This window comes from Dermacentor albipictus, chromosome 4, assembly GCF_038994185.2.
Source record: "Dermacentor albipictus isolate Rhodes 1998 colony chromosome 4, USDA_Dalb.pri_finalv2, whole genome shotgun sequence".
In the NCBI taxonomy this organism is placed as follows: Eukaryota; Metazoa; Arthropoda; class Arachnida; order Ixodida; family Ixodidae; genus Dermacentor; species Dermacentor albipictus.
The window spans coordinates 85,318,990-85,346,004 of record NC_091824.1 but is presented as its reverse complement, the minus strand read 5'-3'; the positions used below and the strand labels follow the sequence as shown (position 1 = coordinate 85,346,004).

Sequence of the window (27,015 nt, the reverse complement as noted above, 5' to 3'; positions counted from 1 at the left end):
GTTTTGCACGCATAACAGCACCAGTGTCAAATCCCACAAAAAGCGTCATATTACTGCCCTTTCTTCTTTTTTTGTGATCCACATTTGGGTAACTTTAAGTAAAAATACGTCTGGCGTACGCCGTTTACGGCCTGTCTGGTCAAACGAAGCTTTCAGAATTTAAGTTATGTATCCCCTGTAGGAAATTTGTGAGTAGTATCGTCGACGGCACACTTAACACCAGATTTTAAATGTTCCGATGCTGACGAGGCCAATAAAATATGCTGTTGTAAACCGATCAAATTTCAGATTTTTCCTTGACGCATGCCAGCGATATGTTACAACAGCATGTTCTCCTTGAACACGAACTTTGAATAGAGTTCGCATATATTCGCAGTTAAGCATAGAGAGGGAGAACATGTCTTGATGTGTTCAGGTGTACCAAGTAAAATGCTCAAGGAAGATCCAGCGAGATCGCACAGCTGTAAGAATATGAATAACAGTGGTCGAACAAGGAACGTAAATGGAGCTAACGTTTTGACAAAGAGACTTGTGTTCGTGCGGGTCCCCAATGGACTCCTCTTACGAAAACCTGATTTACGCCCTTTAGTCCGCTTCCGAATAGTGGCATACACCAACCACGTCTCGTTGGATAAACATCGTTGATCCTAGCTCCCTGCGATAACAGTTACTCGCTGGCAAAGAGAAGAGTTTGCGCGTCCAGCATGCCATGGAGATATTTCACCATAATTTCGGCACAAGGTTGCCAATTTTTCCATGGCACTCTAGCCAAAGAGTAAAGTACAAAGATTGTAAACCCTTACTTGAATGTCACGCGTTATTGTTTTTCAACTCGCTCTGGCCAGTTTACGTGCTACGAGACATGTACGTTGCACACTCAGGCACATTTACACAGGCACACGCGCAGGCAAGTGAACAGACAGTGCGACACGTGACAAACAGAGAAGCGTTTCTTTAATGCCGAGTTGCAGGACAAAGACGATGCGATAGTCCATGGCAACAGATTGTGTCCATTGCAAACAGGGCGCACCACCTTAGCGTTCCTTTTTTTATGGAGGCGGGGTGCCAACAGCTCAGAGCAGAGATGCATGCAGGACTCAGGCCAGGGGTGGCTGCATAGCTCACGATGTCTAGGCACACAGTGCGTCAGAGCAAGAGTGTCTGCTGTCGGAACATGCGTGCCAGGTGCATGTGCTAGAGTTAGAGGGGTCTGCTAAGAGCAGGCGAAATTTTTTTCTCTTTGGTGAAACAACGTATGGTGGTATGCTTCTGAAATTCCTTACGCATGCTTAAGTGCACAGCAGACAGATGTGATGTCGGGTGTGACGCGTTGCTCTCTAGATTAAAACATAGTGCGCTGTTATCGAGAAAGAAGGCCGACTTGAGTTTGCCTGGCACGCTAATAGAGAGGGATGAATTGCATATTGTGTTAAGTTTGTGAGGATCATGCAAGCTATGCAAGGTACATAACGCGTGTATGATATGTCATGACATTAAGACATGAGCATGGTATTTCTATTCGTGTACTGAGTAACGTGCTAAATTTAGCATAGCTCAAACAGCTGTGCAGAAAGTGACGAAGTGTATGTATACAACGTTCATTATACTGAGACTGCACGGCGGGTTAGATGATGTGCTGTACTTAAGCAGAGGGTAAAGAAAAGCAATGTATTGTTGTACTTTGGCAGAATGTAAATAATAACAGCTCATTAGGGAATATTAGGTAATAGTTGAAGCAACTTCAGTCTAAACAGCGTTTGGCAAGGCGACAATAGCGATTTAGTAAAATACACAACATAGATACACACACGGGAGCTTTCAACGACACTGCAGCAAGGAGCAAAGAGGCCAGGAGGAAAACTCACCTGGTATACGATGGGGTGTTGTCCAGGTCCTTTGAGTTGTTGGCAAAGAATGGTAGCAGGGTATCAACAAATAAAGACACTCACCATTTTTCTTGTTTCACAGGTGCGCTGTCACTATCAAAGGTTAGTAGAGAGGGAACGGTCATGCTGGGTGAACGGACCATTATTAACTGCGCTAAGGTGGGGGTACTCTCCTCAGATCGAGAATATCTTAGACGGATTTTTTTGGTGGGAATGACGTTAACAGACAAATGAAACAATGCTTTTTTTGCGGGCCTTTATAAAACCGGGAAACAGATCTGCAGATCATACCGTAGTTTCTAACTTCTAGACGTATTGCGTAGATATAAAGCATGACATGTTAGATCTGAAGAGAGTTTCAGGCGCTAGTGGTTGTCAGGGGCCGCGCAACTTACCTTTATCGGGATGGGTGGTCAAGAACAGAACTGTACTTAAATTCATACAAATTTCTTCTCGGGATTCCGCTCTCTTAAGTTGACATTTTAGTTAAGCTGACATGATTGCAGTCTGAATACTGCAGTCTAAATACGTTTTCTTTCGATCTCATGCTTCACCTGCAGAATGATCCATGCTATTAATGCTTAATTAAAGACTGTACGCTAAATAAACGTAAAAAAACCTGACAATTCTCAAAACGAGAGCGGTGGATATAAGAACGCTGGGCTAAACCCTTGCTGAGAACCGGCCCGGGTGCGCTTGTGTAGTATGTACGACACAAATAAGTGAATGCTCTGCAGCATGCTTCGTCATTTGGATCTCTGGATACGACAGCGTGAGTTGCAAGCTCTTTGAACAAGGTTCGTACTCGTACACCGTGCTGCAACAAAGGCCTTCCCACGTGTATTAGGGTGGGCGCAGGAGCAAGTTGAAGTGAACGCCCACCGAAGTCGCAAGAAGCTCGCACTTGCTCGTGCGAAACTCGGGCTGGCATGCAGAATTTTTTTTTTCAGGTGGATGGATTTTCACCGGTCACAAGTAAACAGCGCTCGAGGAGGATGAGGTATCGGACACGGGGCGAGCAACACGCACAACACGGCACGTGGGACTATATGTGATTTGATTTGATGTTTTGTGGAAGGTTGACAATGTTCGAATCGTTTACACGAGACACAAATTTTGAGAGACGAAGAGAGGAGTGGACCAAATACCGAAACAGATATGACGAGGAGACACAGGGACATCCAGATAGGGCGGAAGCATACAGGCACACGAACAATGACCGGGGTTAGGTGACGTGCACTGAGACAATGCGATGCTTGCGAAAACGTAGGCTAAGCTCATGAATGCTCTTCCGCAGGGTCATGCAAAGGATTTGCTAACTTTTGAAGATATCTCAGTCTAAGGAGTGAAAGTACCGGAAAAACGCGAATGGAGGACAATCCGAGAACAGGAATCGCTCACGGTCATAGGCTGCGATATTTCGCACAATTTGGTCTACTGAAATAACAAGTTGTAACGGTTCCTACTTGCCTGTGTGGATATTTATCTTTACAAGCGCCAGCGTATCATGCCAAACTATGCGGCAGTTCCTGAAGTTTATAAAGTTACAATAGCATAACATCAATCCTGGGTTAGGTCGTGTTGCTATCGCAGGCAAAAAGAGCGTAAAAATAAAAGTAGACGTTGTTGAGTATTTATTGTTTTAGAAAGGGCTATGGAATTCTGAGAGTTCAATAACTCAACTTGTGCTCAAAAGCAGGGCTAACTTTCCGCGGTATCTGTAGATAATTACAGCGAATCAGTTGCTGTCAAACGAGCCTGCCTAATGACTGCATAGGAAAACTAGCATTCACGAGGACACCAAGCGCTCGGCCATCCAAGCTTCACACCAGCACATCGACAGCACTGACACAACTGACACCAAACAAGACAGCTCACGCACGAACATCATTGCAGAGCGGTGCATGTGGGCCTGTTTGATTTCGCCGAAGTAATGATAAGTAGGTGTTGCTATCAAATAACGAAAGCTAGCATCAGGGCCTACTAAAACAGTTGACGCTAATGACCGCCACGAGGACAATATGTTTTCTTGGTCACATTACAGCAGTCAACACGAATCGCTAGAAGGTATAAGGTGTCGACTTGTGCGAACTGCACCGATGGTTGCATAAAGAAAAAAAATATGCACGCGGTAAGACTGGAAACGACATCCTCTCGAGTACCATGTTAGCAGTGAGGAGGCTTGAAAAGCCGTGGTGAGAAGAAAGATGTGATGATTACTTTCGCATACGGCGTCAGCCAAAGAGACTTGGATTGATTTCACCCCTGATTTTATAAAGCGAGTGTTCTACATGTTATGTTATGATAATTCACACATGTTATGATAATTCACACGAAAAAGTTAAAGGTACGTCGTAGAGTATTTTCTCAGAGTAAAAAGAAAAATGCCATTTCCACAGAACAAACGTTAAAATGTGTGCTTGGAAAGCGAGGAGTAAAGCGCGCGGCACCATGTTGCCGCGGCGCCTGCTCTATCGGTCTCTTCGGTGCAGTTCGCCAAACGCCTCCGCCCCAAACCTTCCAGCAAAGCTCGCGCACGCGCACATTCGTTTACGCTACGCAGTACACGCGTGTACTTACCATGCTCAAATCGTCAATCTTGCTAATACTGCGAAGATAGATGTTGACCCTGACAACACACGGGCCATCTACAAGGAAGGGGTCGGGATTGGGCGATCCGAGAAGAAGAATAATAAGAAGACGGGCCAAAGAGGAGGAAAATGGCGGGTGCGCTCGACAGAGAAAGGAAGAAAAAAGAGTGAGAGGAGAGAGAGAGGAAAAAAAAAGAGAGGAGATCGCAAGGAGGAACCCCTACCTAGCGTTGTGTCCAGCTCGCCAACAGACCGACTAGCGGAAAACCTCTCGCTCTTTGCGGCCCTGCTTTTGTCTTTTGCGTGATGTCACACTTACCATGGTGACGTCATCAATTCTGCTGATACTTCTTATATAGATGTTAACGCGTACAAGAGCCGGCCCGTCTGCAGCGGGATGGGGGAGATAGACAGAAGGCGAGAACCGCCGGTGAAAGAGATATCACCGAGTCTGGTTGAGACTGTTTTATTATTTTCTATTTGTGCTTAAAGATCAGTCGGAACCGGGCAAGAGTGCTACTGGGACAGGATGAAGCTGCAATACTACAGGAGAGCTAGGGCTTGTATAACAGTATTTTTTCCCTTTTGCTCATATTTTTTTTTCTCGCCAAAGAGGGAGGAATGATAGCCGGAATTTCGTATTCTGTTCTCCCATAGTAGCAGCAGCATGTGACTGATGAGGAGACAGAAAGCACGCGTTACACAGTGCGTGAAACACTGGACTGATACTTGGCCGCTTGCACTTGCGCCACTGGCTGAGAGCGTTTGCCTTGCTTTTCTACAGAATGGATTTCCTGTGCTGCGCAGACCTTGGCTCTAGCAACACATTCGACTGCATGCTCTCGAGCCCTCTAATGAAGGCCAGCATATCGGTCAGTAGGCAAGTAATTATATTATCCGCGTATTAGCTGAAAATTTGACAATCCTTTAGTGCTACCTGCGCACGAATATAATGGGAAATCGCATTAACTTACATAAAAAAGCATTATACTGCACGGTACCATACGCAAGGCAAAGCGCAAAGTAGGAGTTTTGACCATTGCTATGATTGTATTTCATGATCACACAATTTTTACAAATGAATGCTATAAGACAAGATAGGCTCGCATTCAAGTAATTACTTTTTGAGCAATGTTTCTATAACAGAAAAGCGGCCTCATTGTATCTTTTATTTGGGTACAAAAGCCAGAACCTGACTGTAAAGCAACATGATTTAATGGCGAGAAAATGATTTAACTGACATTGAAGGCGATTCTTTGTACATAAATGTTTCTTTTATGTTACTTACACGCTCATGCATGCTGAATATAATGTCACAAAGTTGACCCAAGTCATACTAGTTCATAAACTGCGATCATGCGCGCAATCAACAAAATCACTTGCGACATGAAAAATTTCACACAATAAGCGCCACCTGCACCAAGGTAATGATACGTAAGAAAACATTTCTAGACTAAACATCTTTTTAACAAGCACTGGCAGAACAGGCGACAACATGACAGCCTAGACAAGAAAAAGCCGGAGAAGTTGCAATCAAGACATATCGAATACTCATCACGACACCAATGCATGCAAACATTCATCATTTAAGTTATTCTATGAAAGCGCCCACCGTGATGCATGCACATGACAGACGCGAAAAGCTCGGGGTATATTGTACGTTTGAAGCATCCTGGTTAAAAGAAACTGTCCCGCTTATTTGAGCATGGTATTCATCAACTATGACATCAGCATGCCCCCTAGATTTTTTCAATCATTTAGCAAAGCGTGAGAGAATAGAACAAAGAAAAAACAGGGAGGACAACCAGACGCATGTCCGGTTTGCTACCCTACGCCGGGAAAGGGGGCTAATGAATAAAAATAGTGAAAAAGATCGAGAGAAGAATGCTAAAGGTGCTGCTTCATCCAGAGACACACATGAACACCATGGTTGGCTACTAAAGTCTGCAGAGGTTGGTTTCTGAGCTTGAAAGAGATACAGAAGAAAGGGAAACAGGCAGGGAGGTTAATTAATCAGAGGGTAAGATCCGGTTTGCTGCCCAACGCTGGGGAAAGAGGGTAGGGGGGGGGGGGGCAAAATGGTAGGAAAGCAGAGAGAAATAAATAAACGGAGCACAGATACACAATCACAGTCGGTCACTATCACTGCCCTTCACAGTAGCCCTCGTATCGCTGTAAACTTCAGTTCAGGCTACAGCCACTTGTCCAAGTCTGTCCTCCTTAAAACTGGAACAGTACCCTCGTCGCCCTCCACTGCGATGCCCTGTGATGTCGGCATTCTAAAATGATTTCCACTGCTAAAGGCCTTTGGTGAAGGCGTGACATCGCGATCACGAGCGATTGCCTCTGTAAATTGTAGCGAGGAGAGTCAAAGAAAAGGTGTTGAAGAGTCTCCTCGCTACTACAGTCATCACACGAGGCGTCGTCGGCCCATTCGATTCGGAAAGCAAAACACTTCGTAAACGCCATTCCTAGCCATATTCGTCAAAGCAGGGCAGCTTCGCGTCGGCAGAGTCCAGCTGGGATGCGAAGGTTGAGATAAGTCCAAATGGTGCAGCCGGTTGCCTTGAAAACTTCGGGTGTTCCGTATGGAGAAGGTGATATCTCCTGTGGGCATTCAAAACTTCATAGTGACATCTGTATTTGATAATGGTATCGAGTCCTCTTTTCCACCTTGAAGAGCCGAGCGAGCAGGGCTATCGGCATGTTTCTTATCTATGACGCCGCAGTGACTTGGAAGCCACTGAAATGTCACGTGGTGATCTTTCTCAGCCAAAGTATGAATTACTCCTAAAATCTCTTATACAAGTTGTTTGTGTGGTTTGCGCAGCAAGAGTGATAGCAAAGACTGCAGTGCTGCTTTCGAGTCACAAATATTGACCACCTTTGAGGTTGTTCTTGGCTGACGAGGCGAAGCGCAGCGCGAAGAGCTGCAAGTTCTGCAGCCTTCGATGTCGTTGGGTGATACGTCTTGAAACTGATGGTGATGGCTCTCGCTGGGGAAAAACACGGTTCTAGAGGAACACTGGAGAGCTGCTGATGCATCAGTTTACGTATGTACGTGGTCCAGGTACCTCTCGTGCAAAATAGTTGCTTAAGAGCAGGTGATGACAGCTTAGATTTTTTTCTGATCCATGGTACGGTGAGGTGCACCGTACCATCAAAGTACCCTACGAGCAAAGTACCGCAGAGGAACTGACGGCTTAGTTTCTGAGCTTGAGATATTGGTTCTGGGCATGGGGTTGCACCGCATGAAGAAGACATGTGAAGTTCGTGCAGATATAAGTAAAAACTTAGATGTAGTCGCCACGCGTTGAAGGAGAAGTCTATGCTGATATAAACGGACATTTTGCTGTGGTCTTCGCACGTCGTACAGTTGATAGAACGTAAAAGAGGTCTGTGCAGACATAAAGGACCCCCGCTGTGTTCACCGCATGTTGAACAGTTGGTGAATTAGTAGTCATATAGTGCAATTGAACTTGAGAAGTTAGGTTGGAGCCGGAATTGGGGACATCTACCGATTTAGGGTTTAAATACGAGAAATAATGCCTCTAGCATTCACAGGCACATCACAGAATAAGTTTTGTTTTCGGATGTAATGACAACAGTCCATCTATGACGCCGACTGCACTCAAGCACTGGATGCAGGGCGTCCAGTACTTGTAAGGCACTCCGAGATGACTGTGCGCGCGGCTTAGTAAGGCCATTAATTCGAAATTTCAACAATAGCATAATAGGTAATTTAGTTGCGAATTGTGTTCCATCTAACGAAGGTTCTGACAAAGCTATATATGTTAAAATAAAGGGGAACAGCGGCCAGTGCATAAATATAAACAATTTTAAAATTTCACCATGGAGTATCTCGCACATCAAGGAATGGATTTGTCACGACGGTACGATTCCCATGGGCGCACAGGCCTATTACAACAATGTCGTCTCAAGTTCATCCGGACAGTTCTTGCTGCACCGCTCAGCTAAATACCTAACCGTTTGAACGGACGTGCATGCGTTTGCATTGATTATCGCTATCGCTACGGTTGCCGCCCTTATTTTTCAAATAAACACTTCTTACGTTGTTTACATCATTTGCTTAGAGATATCAGTCCGAATCGCAGAACACCTGTGCTGCAACAAAGTGGTCCATGAAGCAAGTCGCACCTAGACTGCGATTTTCTTACTGCTGAGCTCATTAGATGGTCGAAGCTGAGGACATCGTGTTGTTATCATTGTCACGAAGGTGTTGTGAAAATCCTTCCTTTTTGTCAAAACGTGTTTAGACATATGATTATTCGTAAACACTTGTAAAACAGAGCGCAGAAACCTGTACCTTCTTGATTTCAATGGAGAAATTAACCAAGCGACCTTTTTGTTGACGCACCCACCCAAGCTTCAAATATGGCTAATTAGAAAGCTGGTTTCCAGCCAGACCACGGAAGTGCATGCAAACAATAGCTTAAACGTGCACACATTTTACAGCGCACAGAATGCATATGATAGCGGTTCGCGCAGCCGATGTAGGAGCCATGATATACCTCTACTGAAGGAAGGAACATAGGCAGACACCATTTATAATCAAGGTGTATGGTGGCAGCGTCAGCAGTTAATCCCGCGTATGTGAGTTTGGTGAAAAGGTTGGTCGCGTCATTAGCAAGAACGAATCGACTGAACGGCGAAAGTCATGTTGATTGAGTGTTCCATGGGTTCGACGTATCAAGGCAACACTACGTCTATCAGAGCCGTCGGAGCAGCCAACACGACGTTATGAAACATTTGCGTGTGCCAAGAAGGCTGAATGCACAGGATAGCTTTGGCTAATGAAACTTGTAGGCAGAAGGACCAGATGGTGTACAATAAACTCCCAGCAGAGCCGCAAAACATTTGACTACTCCTGCTGCTTTGGTTGATAAGGATTTTTTCTGGAGCAGGAATCTGGGCAGTGGCATTGGTTTTTTTGCTAATCTGGGCAGTGGCATTTTTGCTAAATAATCTTTCGTTTCGTTTCCTTGGTGAAGCTTGCCCACACACCCACCCACCCACCCACCCACCCACCCACCCACCCACCCACCCACCCACCCACCCACCCAAACACACACACACACACACACACACACACACACACACACACACACACACACACACACGCACACACACACAAACACACACACACAAACACACACACACATACACACGCACGCACACACACACACACACACACACAAGTGCGCCCGCGCACGCATGCACACACACACACACACACACAGAGAGCGAGAGAGAAGAAACCTTTGTGTGATGATGCAGTATTATACTTTATTATGCTGGCAATCATATTAGCTCATATATTAGTTTACGGCGCACGAAATTTTGTATGGGCACGACGTAGTCACGTCAACTGGATTCGAAAATTTCATTTCTCGAACGCGGATGCTCGCAGTGTAAGCACCAGGTGAGTTAGTGAAACTGACTAGCGTCCACCTGTTCTGTGCGGTATCTGCAAGGCAAACAACTAATGCCGCCGGTCGGATGTCGCTTTGCCCGTCGGAGCGTTCACACAGCAGCGAACTGAAGACTTTTGCGGCCGTACATCTGCGCGCCAAAATGGGCAGTACACCGTACAGCAAGCTTTAAGAACCTACGCGTATAAGAATTCAGCCAGAAAGCCCAAGTTACGCTTCACTGATACTATGACCACAGATGTGCGACACACACACGCTCGGAAGAAATGACTACGCGGCCACTTTCTCTTCAAGCCCATTACAGGCTTCCAACCCTCGACGGCGCTGTGAAAACAGAGGCTGCCCTGGCGGCGTCCGAAACGGGTCTTGTTGCTCCCCAAGCTTCCGTACGGAGCCTTCATTGTTGCCCGCGGCTACGAAGGAAGATGACGAGCAATTCACAGGACGGTGTTATCTCCGAGCTATATGCTTCCGAGAACGCGACACCGAGCAAGAAACGCTGGCACGGAGCGGTCAAACAATATTTGCCCGTTCGAACACCGTTATAACCTTTGCACCCCTGGGCGAGCGAAGTTACGGGCTCACAGTACGCGAGATGGTTTGGGGCCTTGTAAACACAAGGATCGGCATCTGCACCCCGTGCGCTTCTCTGGACGCCGGTTTCTTTCCTTATTTCTGAACCCAAGGCCCATGTTTTTCCGGCGCAGGATCGGCGGTGGAGATGGGGAGGCAGACGTAGCAGTTGGCGCGCGAAAAGAGAAACAAACGAGCAAAACAAACAGAAGCGAGGGAACGTGTCATCCCCGCATGTTTTGATATTAGGAAAGTGGGCGCGCACTTCATTTAAGGAAAGGAAAATAGCAAGGACGTACGCCCGCGGGCGGGCGAACCCCGGATCGCGTCCCGGTCGCCCGCCTCGGCGGTGTTGACCCGGAACAGCGACGGCACCTAGCGACGCCCTCTTGTTAGCAGCTCGAGGGGAAACTAGCCCAAAACGATCGCCATCTGCGGAATGCGAGCAGCTGTGTCAGTAACACTGAAGCACTTTGCGGCAGCAGGGATCGCTCGTAGCAGAGAGCGAGTGCTTCGCGTTAAGTGTGAGCTGCTGTTGACCAAACGTTACGTTTCGAAGCAGGTGACGGACGTGATGCACAGCAGACGTTGGAACGACGGTCGATCGCGACCAAAACTGCATTGCTTATTAAAGGGTACAATTACAGACTAACAGAATGTCACGGCGGCGAGAAGGCTATTTGAGCTGCTGAACTATTCTTTTTTTTCTTTTCTTGGAGAACGACTGACTGTCTTCGACTGGTAAGTTCATGTATCGGAGTGACCAACTTATGTAGTAAAGAAAGAAAGTATTGCTTTTTGCTTGGAAAATGAACGATAACTATACTTAGGGCGCGGCGTTGCGTGAAATTCGGCGAGTGAGCAGTAATCTCCTACCATGGACATATGAGGCTCACAGATCTGCTGTGCAGGTGTTTTGCTGAATGCCCCAGAATTTTCCCATAATCTCACAACGAAGAGCTCGGTGGAGTGCAAAATTATACTGCGTGAGATGGAAGTGGCTTAGAGTGGAATACACCCAATGGTAAAAGTAGAAGCAGATCTTATATATCTTTTATTGCAACGCGCAAGCGGTCACTTATGGGAAGCTCCGGTCGAATGGCAGCGACATCGGCTGCAGGGATTCAAGCTGGCAAACTTTCGGGCTAGAATCGACATCATGGGTCGAATGACGATCGCCGAAGGACAAAGGCCCTCACAGCAATGCTGAGCACTGCTGTACGTGTAGGACATTGTATCTGACATGTACAATGCGCGTGACTAATATGGCAACTTGACCGACTGTGACAGTGCCCACAGAGGTAGCCTTATATTTTTCAGTCTTCCATTCTTTCTTTTCTGTCGTGTTTCGTACCCCTCTACTCCTTCCCAATGTAGGGTGGTCAACCGAAAAAATCCTCTGGTTAATCTCCCTGCCACCATATCTCTGCGTTTTCTATACCTTTATTTTTTTTTTCTCTCTGTCTCAGCGATAACCATTTCTTATCCAGCAACGACCACTTCCGCCGCACCGTATAATTTTATGCCAATGCTCATTGCATTTATTTTTACTTAGTATACAACCTGCGACTCCTAATTTCGCTGCCCGTTCTACTCAATCCATGCCCTGGACGAATCCCCATTATTATATTCCTTTTCTGCCAAAAGTACCAGTAACTAGCGCTTTTTCATTAATCCAATGATACGTATTGATGGTCCTTTCCTTTACCCCCAAGGGAAAAAAACAAGAACAAGAAACAATGGAATCCTAACGTTACATGAATCACTTCCCAATGCCATTTGATGCACCACAATTTTATTCCAAGCTTTGTCGTCAGCCTCCTAGCGTCGACAAACGAACCGTGTCAAACTTTTCATTCGAAAGATATCGGAGAGCTGGCGATTAGATTTATGTCGTGCCCTCCGAATGTGCTTTAGCCCATTCTTGCTTTCTCACAATTTCTGTTCACTGATCAAAGGACGTGCACGGGACAGACGGATGTTACTTGTCTCTCATTAATTGCTCTGTTCCTTTCGTAAATCGCTGCACATTTGCCAAAGCAATCCATGTCACGTTAAATGATCTAGCGTTAACCTGTACGTCTTCCATTATAGTGCCTTGTACAACTCCTCATTTATTCGCTTTGAGCCAAGTATGCGGCGCCGAAACGACTCTTACTTAACTAGAACAAGAGAGCACTGAAAACATTTTATCCGAGGATGGAAAAAAAAAAGAAGAAACGTCGTGCAAACATGCTTAACACGTTCGCCCCAACAGTGCTGTTGCGTCCGCATGAGCTGGCAGCCAGTCTATAGACGACACTGTGACATCATGGTGAGGAGAACGGATTGGTATCAGGGTACGGACTGAAACAAAGCAGCCTACGCTTCGTCTTCTCTGCACCCTCTACGATAGCGTGAAATTGTTTTCGACATCGTTAGCACCAAACGGGGTTAACGCGCGCGAAATGCTCGCGAGTGGCGCGCTCGCAAGGAATGCCTCAGCGCCGCGGACACTTTTCAATAGCGTCATGTTTCGTTTCCTTTTATTTTTTTTTTAAATCTCCCTTCCCCGTTACACCCATCCTGCAGCGAACATTTAGAAGAGGCCGACGCGCTTCGACGCTGCGCACGAGGGAGTCAATGGCAGTTCGCAAGTTAAAAGAGCCCAAGTCGGTCGGGCGCGAGTATTTGCGATACAACATCCGAACAGTTTACTACAGTGATGGATGGAAGTCGGCTGTCCTATTCAAGGCGTTCGCGGGCGAACGCCACTTCGCCGCAGACTCCGAGCCATCACGCTCTCGCGCGCCTCCGCAGTCTCGCCTCCTCCCCCCCCCCTCCCCCTCCACTCCCATCTATTCCGCAACTATACCAGCGCCAGGCGAATTCATGCCTGTCGTCTCCTATAGGCGCAACTTTTTCTTTCAGCCCCCCCCCCCCCCACCACCCGCTCTCTAACTTGACTCCCTCGGCTTTTGATTCGTTCTCCTCAACTTTTGCGCACACGATACTGTTTCCAGTCACCAATGATTTCTCTCATGCTTCTTTTTTCCCGGCCGCGCATTTTTGTTTGGCTTGCTTGCTTGCTACCCGGGCCTTCTTGCGCAGAAGCCATTTATCCCCGACTAAAGTGAGGCGGCTGCCGAGATCAAAAGCGAGCAGCGGATGAGAATTTCTCGCTCGCTGGCTCGAAGGCAACATTAAATTCTTTGCCGCTCTACCCGTCTGCATTCATAGACTTGGCGCCCTTTTGATGCATATCTGACGGGATTTCCTTTGTGTTTGCGTGTGTCTGTGTGGCGGAGGCAAAAGGAGGCCGAGGGAAGGAAAAAAAAAAGTCTTGGCGCTCGCACCACTATTAATTTTTTTTCTTTTGCTTAGCCTTACGTTAGTTTGCGATCGTCATTTTGTAACCACACCACTTTCCTTCATTCGTCTTTCTCTTCTTTTGTAATTTATTTTCTTTTTTTTACTTTTGAGGCACTTTTTTTTAGATGACGTATTGCTTTTCTCTTTTGCGTTGCTGAACCTCAATCCGCTCCCGCTCGCAGTGTGCTACACATTTGCGCCTCTGTAGCGTTCAGTCCTGGCACTCTCGCGTCTTATTCGTGCACTACACGAGCAGCAGAGGAAGCAAGGAAATCGGCAGGGGAAGAACAAGGAAAAGATGGAGAGACGAGACGAGCGAAGGGGCAAAAAGTAGCGCATTTCTTTCGTACGCGACCGGCAAAGAGCGCGCGTGCGCGCGCGGATTTCACATAAATCACACCCTTTTGTAGTCGAAGCCTCGCCGCCCAGAGAGCAAAGGCGGTGAACACCCACCCGCCCGCCCGCCTGCGCCCCCACGCGCCAGATCGGCATTGGCATCAGTGGTCGCCGCCGAAATACATATAAGCGAGCGTATACATCTTCGTGCGCCGGGCAACGGTCTCCTAAACGGGAAGCGTGAAAGAGAGAGAGAGAGAGAAGAAAAAACGTTAAAAGAAAAAAAATGAAACAAAGAAGTGCCTCTGACAAAGGAGCATACGTACTTTGCCTTGTATAAGGAGCGAAGGTGGCGCAAAATAGGAGAGTTGGGAAAGCGAGACGGTTTGTGGGACAAAGGGGAAGAGAGGGTTGGCGGTGGTGGTAGGGGAGTATGTACTCGGACAGACTCATCTGCGCCAGACTCACGCACGCACTCACGCACACAAAAGGGTACGGCCGCGCAGACGCCGCCTCCCTCGGAGAGCATTGATTCCGGGCGTTTCAATTCTCCGGGCCTGCCACGCGCTTGGGAAGTAGCGCAGCCAGTTTTGTTCGGGCCGTCTTCGAATGCCGTTCTGCCTTTTTTCTTTTTTTTCTTTTCTAAATCGTATGCCTTTGACATCTTTTCTCCTTCTCTGCTGATTTCGTCTCGCTTTGTTATATTTCATTTGCAAGCTCACGCGAATCCCTCCGCTGATTTCGCGGGTTATCTATAGTTTCTGACGGTTCGTACCGAGCTCACGCGGACTTTGAAGTCCTTTTTATTTTTCTTTGTTAGCTTTGCACTTCAGTCATCGAGCGTTTGTGCTGATTTCGCAGTGTTCTTGCCGTCTTTCACCCTGTAGCCTATCGCAGAACGCTTCCATCATTCGTTTCACCGAGTGCCTGTGTTTCGCTCTATGCTTTTCCCCGTATTGAAGTCGGCAACGGCCCTCTTTTGTCACCTCACTCAGTTCCGTTAATCAACTGCTCCAGTGAGGCGAGCGTTGTGAAAGAATATTGTCATTTTTTGAAGTTACGAAACAAGTTCTGAGTACAGACAATCACGGCGCACACGAAGCATGAAGGCTTAGTTCAACACACATACGGTCTCATATGAAACCCGTGTGCCACAACGCGACGCTGTGTTACACTTGCTCGACAGAAGAGAGATAGCATCAGCCTGAAGCTAATATATCTTCCAGGGACAAAGAAAATGTAGAGTACTTTATGTCATTCTACGATGCCTGCGTACTGGTGAACAAAAAACAGTCACTTTTTTTGCTCGTGATAACATGTTTTGATGTCGTATTAGTAGTGCAGATACTAGGGATAGCGAGATGCTACGTTACACAGTTTATAATCTGTTCTCAAGCGTTTGGAATGCAATAAAGAACAAAGGCTATGAGTGCAGTTAGTCGCGACACCAAATTAAACGCGAATCAAAGCCCCGATAAATGAGAACCTCCATATACTTCGAAGTAAATAACAGAGCACAAAGAGGTGCCGATATAAATAGAAGCTCTCGGAATCAAAAGTTGTAATACCACCAATGCTTCCGATGTGATATATTGCGCAACGTTTATCAAGAAAGCAGCAAATGATGACTGTTCGACAGAGGCCAGCTCGAGTTTTCTGAGGTTCCAGAGTGATGTTACTTTACAGGAAGGCCGTTATGAACATAGACAGCAACAAATGGAATCTGACAGTGATTCGTGCGAATGAATAAACTGTTTCCTTCACAATCCGAAAAAAAGAAGGAGAGAGAAACGATAATGTGCAGACGCAAACAAATACTACATGACCAAGCGCATTCACGGGTGAAGCCGTTGCACAGCCTAGAATAACCTCCTCTGCAGCACAACGCTTTGCTACCGTTTAAAGGAGCACGCGCTTGCGCCTTTATGTGTTGTTACCAGAGAGACCATCAGCCGCAAGACATTAGCTGCACTTCTGGCATCTGAACGTATCTTAATCTAGACTGCTTGAAGTTCATTTTCTGAGCGACTCCCACACTAATGACATCCGGCCAGCAGCTATCGACTCCACGCAGATTTGACTAAGAACTGGATACGCGATCTTAGGTTGCACAGATGCGAAGTGATACTACATCGAAACTTGCAGTTGCATTACCATATCCACTGCATCTCAGAGCCGGGCATGTCATCCAGCTTGCGTGCAGGCTTACGAAAAAAACCTCCCGAACATCACGTATTTTACTTTCTGTGAGTGGAGGACTTTTACTGTTTTACTTATGCTCGTGACTTTCTTAATCAAGAGAGTCAGGTCGGGAATATAGACTTGAGTTCTGCCGTTTTATCTGACCTGCACTTACGCCGTGGCAATTGACATCAAAAAAGGAGCCTGTTCCTCCATCATTCGAATGCAGAATTTAGGGTCACGTTGGCAACGCCTGCGTCTCCACAGAAAACTACAACTAGAAAAACTTCAACTATAGTGAAACTACAGCTGAGTTGCGCAAGGATAACCGAGGGTCGCGTCACTTACACAAGAAGTTCGTGCAAGCAGCATTCATTGTACTGGCGGGTGAGAAAGAAATATTTCCGCAGCGGCAGTGTTAGCTTTAACGAGAAGGTCGGTTAAAAACAAGCTAAGCGCACTATTGATAAAAAAAAAGCAATGAACTTGGCCCTTGCGCCACAAAACACCACATTCATCACTATTCATAAACCTTCTCGGAGCAAGACGGGGGCGGCGTGTTTGCAAATCGCCAAATTCGCAGTGTTATTTCTCTCGCGACGTCTTTCGCCATTGCCTTCGTCGAATAAGCATTCTCGCACCATCCCAGCAACGTGTGATCGCTCGCAGACAAGTAAATGGCTGGAGGCATTTCGCAGCTAGCCATCGTTTATGCGCACCTGCGTCGCCAAAAACAAACCGCGGGCTCGTAGGCGGTACAGTTTACGAACACAGTCGATGGCAGCAGTGGAAACGAATATGGCTGCTTACAGACGACCCTAGTTTATACGCGCCCCGGTGCATTTAGGTTTCGCTCGTCGGTTATGGCAGCGGTTGTAGAAAGTGCTCTGATGCATCGAGCGGATTCTCGCGCGTAAACAGAAGCACAGCGTCCCGAATATGTGGCAGGCGCCCAAACGAAAGCTGTTGGAAGACACGTGGCAATATTCCACTGGCCTTTAGTGCTTCCCAAAAAAAAAAGAAAAGGCGCGTCAGGTTGGCACACATTTGCACTGCCTCGACTTGTAAACAGGGGAGGAAGCACTCAATCGCAGAAATAATATTCGAAAACCTTGCTTGCAGCCTGTATTGAACGGGGTAAGAATCAACGCCAACATAGGCACATCAGGATAAGGGATGCGTAGCTCAAATATTACTCGCATTTATTTGCCCCCCCCCCCCCCCCCCCTTTTTTTTTTCTTTCCTAGGGGCCGCGTTGTGGCGAACGCCGTCAAACTGACGCTCCTCAAACAGCCTGGAACGAAACTTGAAATGTGCCGTCGAACACCGGGCGAAAGAACAAAACACTTCGGAAGCGATTTCACACAGGCCGGAGACAGCTGCGGCGATTGCAGTGGAGTGCGCTTTGGGGAACCTGGCAAACAATCGATCGCTTGATCTTGCCTTCAAATGTTCTCCACTGGCAGCGAATTCAATCTGGTTCTGTGCTGTTTCCCCGGCGGATTCGAGGAGAAAGGCACTTTACGCTTGTTTCCATTCCCCCGCCGCTACCGCGCGTTTAAAAGAGAAGCGCCCCCAGTGGCGAAATGCCCCCGGGTGCGTCGAGGAAGCGCGTCGTTTCTTTCCAGGACTGCGTCCCAGCTTGTTATGCGCAAATACTCGCCACGTGGGCCGTCCCGCTTCACTTGCCTGGACGTCGTGGGCGCCCTTGTTCATTGCGCTTTTCGCTCGCTTAGGGTTGTGCGGGCGCGGTACTTTGAAGGAAATATTGACAAGTTCACATGGGTTGTTCAGCTTGGAGCACTTATAGTGCCCGCACCTCCCATTGCTTTTGTCTTTTGCTTCTGAAATAAACAAAAAAGGAAGCACGTAGCTTCGGCTACATCCTGCCTAAGCGAGCGTGGAGCTCTTTTACACTCTCCATTTTGCCGTGTGAACGGCAACGTGGTTTGACATCGAGTATCGGAAACCTTTGTAGGGTGCAGCGTGTGTACGACCAGACGTTGCGGCACGCAGGTACCGTTGCAAAAAAAAAGAGAGAAAGAGGGCATGAGTTATCGTAACATTATTTATCTCCTGGGAAATAGAAATTTCTGTTTGGGTTCACAGACATGCCGGCGCGTTTCATTTTCTAATTCTGAGCCAAGCCACGTTATTTCACTGGTTTGACCCAACCTGATGATGTGGTGGCGCGGGTAAGGTAAAAAACTGTCACCAGCTTTTTGAGGAGGTGCTGACGACAAATGAGGAGGAGGCGTTGACGCGCACAGAGCCGTCTGCGCAGGAGGAGTCGAAAGATTATCAAACACACGCTTCGATGGTTAGTGCAGTTACATTACGCGAATGCACATTTCATTTAGTTTTTCGCTCGCAGTTCTGATGACATTATCTGCTCAGGCAGATTAGATAGATAGATAGATAGATAGATAGATAGATAGATAGATAGATAGATAGATAGATAGATAGATAGATAGATAGATAGATAGATAGATAGATAGATAGATAGATAGATAGATAGATAGATAGATAGATAGATAGATAGATAGATAGATAGATAGATCAACTGATAACTCGAAATATACCTCAGGTAAAACCTTGACATGATACTCCAGTTGCGCAAGAGCCCGTTGTAAAACTACATGGTTCATGTGACTAATACACATAACGTGCTTGTTAATAACACTGTAAGCTGCCTAACAGTTAAGTAGAAGTTATGAGGAAATTGGTGGTCTTGTTAGTAAACCTAACGTCCAACTTTTGTTTTTTAAGGGACGCTAGAGCACCTATTAGGTTATATTACCATAGTTATTTGCTAGAATAGCGAAAACCTGTCTAGTACTCGGTAGGGAGGCCCGGTTTGCTCGAAGACTATGTCTTGTGGTTGATGAGCGACGACTCAGGTATCCTGTTGTTTAAGCAGGTGATGTCAGAAATCTCGGCATTGTCTGGGGGAAGCTCGTTAGCTATGAAATAGTTTTAATAATTGCATTGCGCGGAAAGAAGGAACGAAAAGTGAACCTGGGCAACTTCAGCGGTCGTTTCGCTTGCGAGAGAACTTTGCTACGGAATTGATCTCCTGCAACGGAGTAACTGCCGCCTGGGGTTGCGCGCGAAATTTACTAACGAACGTTCGGCAGGATATCGACAGAATATCGACAGAATATCGAAAAGATATGATTACCTCGCCTTAAAGCATTACGTTAAATTGGATATATGTTTCGAAGACCTGCATTCTCATCGATCATTCTACAAAAGAGTCTTCTCAAATATAATGAAAAAGCAGTAAACCTCGTAGCAGCAGGCATGTGCTTCAGAATGTTCAGTATCGAAGTTGGCCAACGATCTGCGTAATTGCGTGGCAGGGCGATTCGTTAGATATTATGAGCATTGCGATTTGCCTAAAAGATTGTGCCAGTGCGTGGAAACCGAATGATATAATAAACTAAAAGGAGAAAATGAAAAGTCGACTGGCTTCATTTTGTTCAAATCAATAGAAATTTTTGTAACAGTATAAGCATAAGACTTTAATTGGACAGCCAAGGCACGCAGACGCTAGAAATACTTGGAAGATACACCTAGGACGACCAATTTCACAATAACTTGATGTAAATTGAGCCGGCAGAGCCAAAACGCGCATGGCGATTCAAATACGCTGCAGTCTTGACGTAAGGTTAGCTACAGACTTCGAAAATACGAAGGCTGGAAGCCTAGCAACAAACCACTCCGACATTAAACAGAACTGTCAGCTACGGACTAGACATAAAGGAACGGTGAGGAAAAAAGTTGCAGTTTTGCACGAAACGCGAAGCATCGATTGCGATAGCAAATTAGTAGACAGCCATACGAAGTAAGGACAGTACATTTATCGGTCTGTCCACTTGTAAACATCCGCTTGCTAACTAAATTAGCAAGAATGGTGTCAGCGCACACAGCAAACATGAACACATCACACTCGATGACCGCGGACACCCGTTCTCGAAACGATGGCGCGAGGAAATGTGGCAGCAGCAGCGAGCGAAGTGACTTTCGTGCTGTCTATCGCTTCAACGCAAACTGAGCGCCGAGAACACAGCACGCACAAAGCTACGAACCTTCAACGCACCCAAACTCTGCCCCCGACGCAGATCGCTTTCAAGATACGGCAGCGCGACCGAGCGCAGCCCCCATATACGCAGTTGCAGCCGGAGAAAAACACCAACCCCCACCCCCGGCGCCTCGCAACGTTGGGTGCCCAGCGCGCGATGGAAGGCGGTGCGCTTCCTCCCCGCTTTCCTCCCTTTCGCGCGGGCCAGATTGAGCCACGATCGTGGGCTCCCCTCACACACTTTCACTCGCGTATACAGCGCGGGACGTGCGGCGACAGTATTATCGCCCTTGTACTTTATGCCGAACATCATGGCGACGGCGACGCCACGGCAGAAATGCGCCTGGAGTGTCCATATAGTTGCTATCGCAGTAACAGAGGTCGACGCGTGTGCGTGATGCACGATACAGACCGGAAGAAGTTGGTTGTACTATTGACAAAATTAGAAGTAGCTGCCCCGCGGCCGTGGGAGCGAAAGTGGCGCTGACGCTGCTGACAGATACAACGTGATTCGTTCATTCTTGCTCTCAATTTCACGCTGTTAAACACAGCCACAGGGACTCATGCGATATTCTACCCTACTCAATTAACACGGCAATTAGCTGGGCGAGTTGGTGATTGAACATGTTCCTAGGGGTTATCCTCCCGTCGGATGACGGCGAAAATGCATGCTGCTGGCCGAGCGCTGGCGATGAGACAAAGAACGCCCTGCCGCTTCCTCGTCGCCAGTCACGATGCAGCCCACCTTGTTTGTTCACCCAACGCACGCTTGGGAGCAGCACGATACCATTGCGCAAGCGCTCCGTCACGTGGCTTCTTTCAAATTTCGCGGGTTTTCTTTGCAACCCAGAAAAAGGGACTACGTGAGACGTATCGTAAACAACTCGATCGGCAGTTTTTGAAGGCGCTCTACAGATGTGCATATCATACTAGGCGTCCTGAGCCAATAATTAAGAAATTGGGTAATTAAACTTAATTAGTGAGTTATGGGGACAAAAATAGTCTGAGTTACTATAAGCTATTGCGAATAGTATCCGTTCGGTCCAATTCAACTCCGACAGCCTTTCATTTTTAAACTCTTGGCTCAAGTTATGTGGGACACCCGTCCGTTTAAGCGTGTCTGCCTTTCCCTAACACGAAGCCTACCAACTTGTTTATCTTACAGTCGGTTTAGCAACAGCAATAGTCTACTGTTCCGACAATGATGTTTGTTATAATCACGGCGACAGCAAACAAAGTTGTCACGCCAAAGCCACAACCAGGGCGCGTTCTTACAGGGTGCCTTTTTCGCAAAGAGTGCGTCGTATAGCCGCTGAGAGCCATGCTTAGACAAACCGACTAGCACAGAGGGAATCAATCCGGTTTCCATGAATAAGGAGAAACGTGATCAAGTAGAGACACCCAATGACAGGAGGCGGTGCGGATGGGGTGTACTTCGGGACCCTTGCGACTATGGGGAAGTCAAGGATGGGAAGAAAAACGAACGAACGAACAAACAAACAAACCAACAAACACAATGGCGCCATCTCTGAAACGAAGAGCGATACAGACAGCGCATGTGGCCCAGAAGCAAAAAGGGCAGGCAGTTCGTCTAACTGACTCAGGCCGCGTCACGTCGGGCCATGGAGTGGCTCTCGATGGGCCTCATTTGGGGTTCTGCCCTGGTTTTTGCAGGTCGCTCGCAAGACCCCCCGGAGGTTTGTCGCATGCTTTCTCTTTCTTTCCCTTTCATAGAGCGCCCGCTTCTTGCGTCCTCCCCTTTTACTCGCTGTTTCTCTTCTCGTTTGATTTCGCTGTACATACATTCCGCCATACATTCGCTGTATCTAGCGTAAGCTTCTCAGAATTGACTTGTACCCGGATTTGCTTCCTCTGATCTCGGTCTCTTCCTTCCCGCGTCTTTCCGCGTTCTTTCCAGTCTTCGGTCCCATAAGGGCAACCCTCGATTCCGCAGGGAGGACACCCCGCGGAGGACGCGTGGTGTCTAACTCGTTCAAGCCCGCTGAATTCGATGGTGCATGAACGACCGTTAGAACGGGCTTACGAATTTGTACACTGTGGAAGCGTGGCGTTAAATGTAGCGTTATATTCTTGAGCACGTCAATCAAAGTCCGCTTAAGCTACTTCGACTAGGTCTAAAGGATCCTTGAATCGGAAATGTATACCCTGCTTTGGTTTTAACTAACTAACTAACTAACTAACTAACTAACTAACTAACTAACTAACTAACTAACTAACTAACTAACTGACTGACTGACTGACTGACTGACTGACTGACTGACTGACTGACTGACTGACTGACTGACTGACTGACTGACTGACTGACTGACTGACTGACTGACTGACTGACTGACTGACTGACTGACTGACTGACTGACTGACTGACTGACTGACTGACTGACTGACTGACTGACTGACTGACTGACTGACTGACTGACTGACTGACTGACTGACTGACTGACTGACTGACTGACTGACTGACTGACTGACTGACTGACTGACTGACTGACTGACTGACTGACTGACTGACTGACTGACTGACTGACTGACTGACTGACTGACTGACTGACTGACTGACTGACTGACTGACTGACTGACTGACTGACTGACTGACTGACTGACTGACTGACTGACTGACTGACTGACTGACTGACTGACTGACTGACTGACTGACTGACTGACTGACTGACTGACTGACTGACTGACTGACTGACTGACTGACTGACTGACTGACTGACTGACTGACTGACTGACTGACTGACTGACTGACTGACTGACTGACTGACTGACTGACTGACTGACTGACTGACTGACTGACTGACTGACTGACTGACTGACTGACTGACTGACTGACTGACTGACTGACTGACTGACTGACTGACTGACTGACTGACTGACTGACTGACTGACTGACTGACTGACTGACTGACTGACTGACTGACTGACTGACTGACTGACTGACTGACTGACTGACTGACTGACTGACTGACTGACTGACTGACTGACTGACTGACTGACTGACTGACTGACTGACTGACTGACTGACTGACTGACTGACTGACTGACTGACTGACTGACTGACTGACTGACTGACTGACTGACTGACTGACTGACTGACTGACTGACTGACTGACTGACTGACTGACTGACTGACTGACTGACTGACTGACTGACTGACTGACTGACTGACTGACTGACTGACTGACTGACTGACTGACTGACTGACTGACTGACTGACTGACTGACTGACTGACTGACTGACTGACTGACTGACTGACTGACTGACTGACTGACTGACTGACTGACTGACTGACTGACTGACTGACTAACTAACTAACGAACGAACGAACGAACGAACGAACGAACGAACAAACGAACGATCGAAAGCAAGAAAGAAAGAAAGAAAGAAAGAAAGAAAGAGAGAAAGAAAGAAAGAATCAATGAATCAATGAATGAGCAAGTGACCTCGAGAAAGATCACGGTGATTAGGTGCCTAGAGCGTCAACGAAAGCCCATAGCCTAAACAACACACTAGCCAGGAGCTTGCTGTGGCAATACATGGACAAACTTTTGTGTTTCTTGTGTTTTGTGTGCAGTGAGTTTTATTATTTTAGCAAATGCAGCTATCTATATGGAAATTTTCTTACCGTAAGCACTTAAAATTAAGCACCCATGATGGACATAGGCATTGACTGTTCGTTGGTTCGATGCCCGCAAGCAGTATTAAAGATTCCGTGCAAAGAAAACTGTTTCATTATTTTAAAGTTCACAGCGAAATGCATTGTCGCTTCGAATATAATAAGTTATTGTGTCTAGACAAAGTGTTAGAAACGATTGCTGTTTTTATTATCTCATTAACTGTTACGTTCTCTCGCTCCCACTGTCAATTTACAACAACTTGTTCCCCAAAGCTGCAGATTTTTCCGCTCTGGGTATCTCATAACACGTTGCAATTTTGTTCCTTCAATAACGTTTCAAATTCCGCACTTGTCAAAGGACCTCGCCACATCGATTGGAGGGCTGATAGCTCACATCCAGGAGCAGAGCATGCTTATAGTCCCGTAAAATATTTTCAACACCCCCGTTCCTAGATAGAAGAGTTCGGGTCTTAAATATAGGGCGGCTCGTGGTGAAAGGAAGACTGGGGCCTGTCAGTCAGTTTGTTCTGAGTTATTGCTTCACTCGTTGTACTAAAATATAGGCGGCACGTGTTTGATGTTTACATTACCCTGTCATTTAGCGAAGATGTGCCGCTAGCACGAGCGATTCATGTGTTACCATTGAAGTTTATTCTACCAATGCAGACGGATCTGACTTTATTGTCAATTTAAGTGGACAACTCAGGTGAAAATTGTGAACTCTGACCAAGCACCTAACAATGATGTATGATAGCCGGTGGAAGAGCAGAAGAATAGTCCTCAGGCCTGCCGTTAGGGGCGTTAGTCATCAGTAATAGTAGTGAAAGTGGAAAACACTAATAATTTTAGTATGCAACGAGCGACCAGGAAACCGCAGACGGCAAGTACGCGACGAATGCGAGTGCCATTCGAAACAACCGAAGGAAGGTAAATTTACAGCCAGAATATTGAAGCGTATAACACGTGGTTTAGTTTGAAACCTGCAAAAGGCAGATATCTTGAGGCCAAACCTTTATTGCTTCCTCAAAGGTAGCTTTGTTACACAAAGATCATTTATGCGGCAGTGCACGATTTACAGGCGCAACAACGTTACGAAGGGCGCAGTTACTTCTGCTGAGTTTGGCCGCTGAAACCAAAAGAGAAGCCACGGTCACAGAAAGTGGTTGCTTAAGTAAACACTAAACGACACAATAATAACAGTAAGAAGGAAATATGAGCGCGCAATATTTTAGAGAGGAAGAAGGAAAGTTTCCTTACTTCATCTGATGTTATGCTGCTAAGACGTGAGAGCCGCCCAGCAAGAAGCCAATTCGAGACGAAGTGTTCCGTCAATATCAACGGAATCTTCCTGTGAACGCGTGATGCAAGAAGTGCTGCTGAACTTGCAGAACAATAGCTCGTTTTCTAAATAGACGGCAGCACTCACGCACGCATGCACGTACGCGCAATAGCAGTCACTGCAAAATATATGTGATTTGTTTACGTGCATTTGCAACTTTTTTCATCATTCTGGTATTCTCAAGCTGGTTATTCCACTAGGAACATTCCATAAAACTTGAATTGCGCGCAGCCTAAAGTAGTAGTCTGTAGTTCCGAAGTACCGCAAGCCTAGAGCAGTAATCAGTAAAAATAAATAAAAAAAAACATAAAAGAAAGATCGTAGTGAGATTACGTGAAGTCCTCGAGACTGAGGAGGAACTGAATCTCATTGCCTCTAAGTGGATTCTTCGACGGTTTACGAATACGCAGAGAACAAAGTTGTGCCTTAAAGTAACCGCGACTGGGCCTATTTGCATTCCAAGTCGCCTTCGCGTCCGCAGAACTACGGGTTCTCTCGCAAGCAAACAAATTCAAGGAGACGCGGCGGAACAAATCAGTGTTCGGAACGGTATTCAGAACTCGAGGATAAACGCGAGCGAGCGAGTGAAAAGAAGGAGCACGATCAAATAGAAGAGCGCAAAATAACCGAAGTGCAACTCCGTCGTACGTGCAGTCTATCGATCCCCAGTAGCTTATAGCGGTGCTGGAGTAGGGCTAACGGCGAAGTATGAGTGCGTAAGAATGAAATAACGATGGCAAAGCGGGTCGGCTTGTGCGTGTGTAAAAGCGGAGGCAGACGGGGGGGGGGAGAAGGAGGGGGGGGGGAGGTGATGTCGTGGAGCGTTGGGAATCCAAGATATACGTGGGCACATGAGATGGGATCGGAAGGAAGAGGTGATAGGTCAGGATAAGACCGTAGGATGAGGGCGGAGGAGGGAGGCTGTTCTTGTTTCTGGCTGTGACAGACCAATTACGAGAGGATCTTCGCTTTACTGAGCCAAAAGCCGCTGCTCCAGCCCGCCGTGCGCTGTGTCTCGGTGCCGTTCGCGCAGCTCGCCTATCGTGGCGGGCACACGCGGGGACCTTGCGACCCGCACAAACAGTGTCCAGCCAGAAAGTAATGCAAACAGGGCAGGGAGGAGCATCCGGAGAATGAAGAAGAAGCAGGAGAGACCCAGAGAGAAGAAGCACGAAAAAGAAAGAAGGAGAAGTTGCGCGTATGTTTGGCTTCGTACGGACATGTCGCGCCAGAAAAACCGGAAGAGGAAGTGGAAACGAAAAGGAACAACGGGACGCTGTCGCTGAGCGTTTGAGAACGCGGACAGCGCCGGACGCTTGCCTCCCTCCCCTCCCCCGGAGGAATTCTTTGTGCCTCTCTACGTAATGTGCGATTCACATGTTCCACGCTCTTTTGGAAGCGCTTGCTTTTTGCTGCCTGTCGGAAACATTCCACGTCCGTCCCTCGCCGATACTGCATCTTCCTTCTTTTTTCTGTTTTGTGCTCCGCTGTCTGGACAAAGAGATGTATAGTTCCTCGTGGGCAATTAGGATCTCGCGTGCATGTCAAAAGCTCGTTGGCGTCTGTTTGCTTGAAATGCATGA

General features: G+C 47.1%; 1 protein-coding gene across 10 annotated transcripts in view; it reads right to left on the bottom strand.

Annotated features, from left to right (window-relative positions):
• GluClalpha (glycine receptor alpha 1) overlaps positions 1–27,015 on the bottom strand; it is a 689,081-nt gene that overhangs the window by 22,987 nt on the left and 639,079 nt on the right. For 5 of the 10 annotated variants that reach the window (XM_070537219.1, XM_070537220.1, XM_065430835.1 and 2 more), the window contains one exon: positions 4,797–4,864. The exons of 2 other annotated variants lie outside the window; for them this stretch is intronic. In XM_070537219.1, the coding sequence (XP_070393320.1) occupies positions 4,797–4,864 (68 nt within the window). Of the gene's footprint in view, positions 1–4,466; positions 4,535–4,796; positions 4,865–27,015 lie in introns of all 10 variants that reach the window. 3 more of the 10 variants (XM_065430836.1, XM_065430839.1, XM_065430840.1) reach the window with 1 other exon arrangement.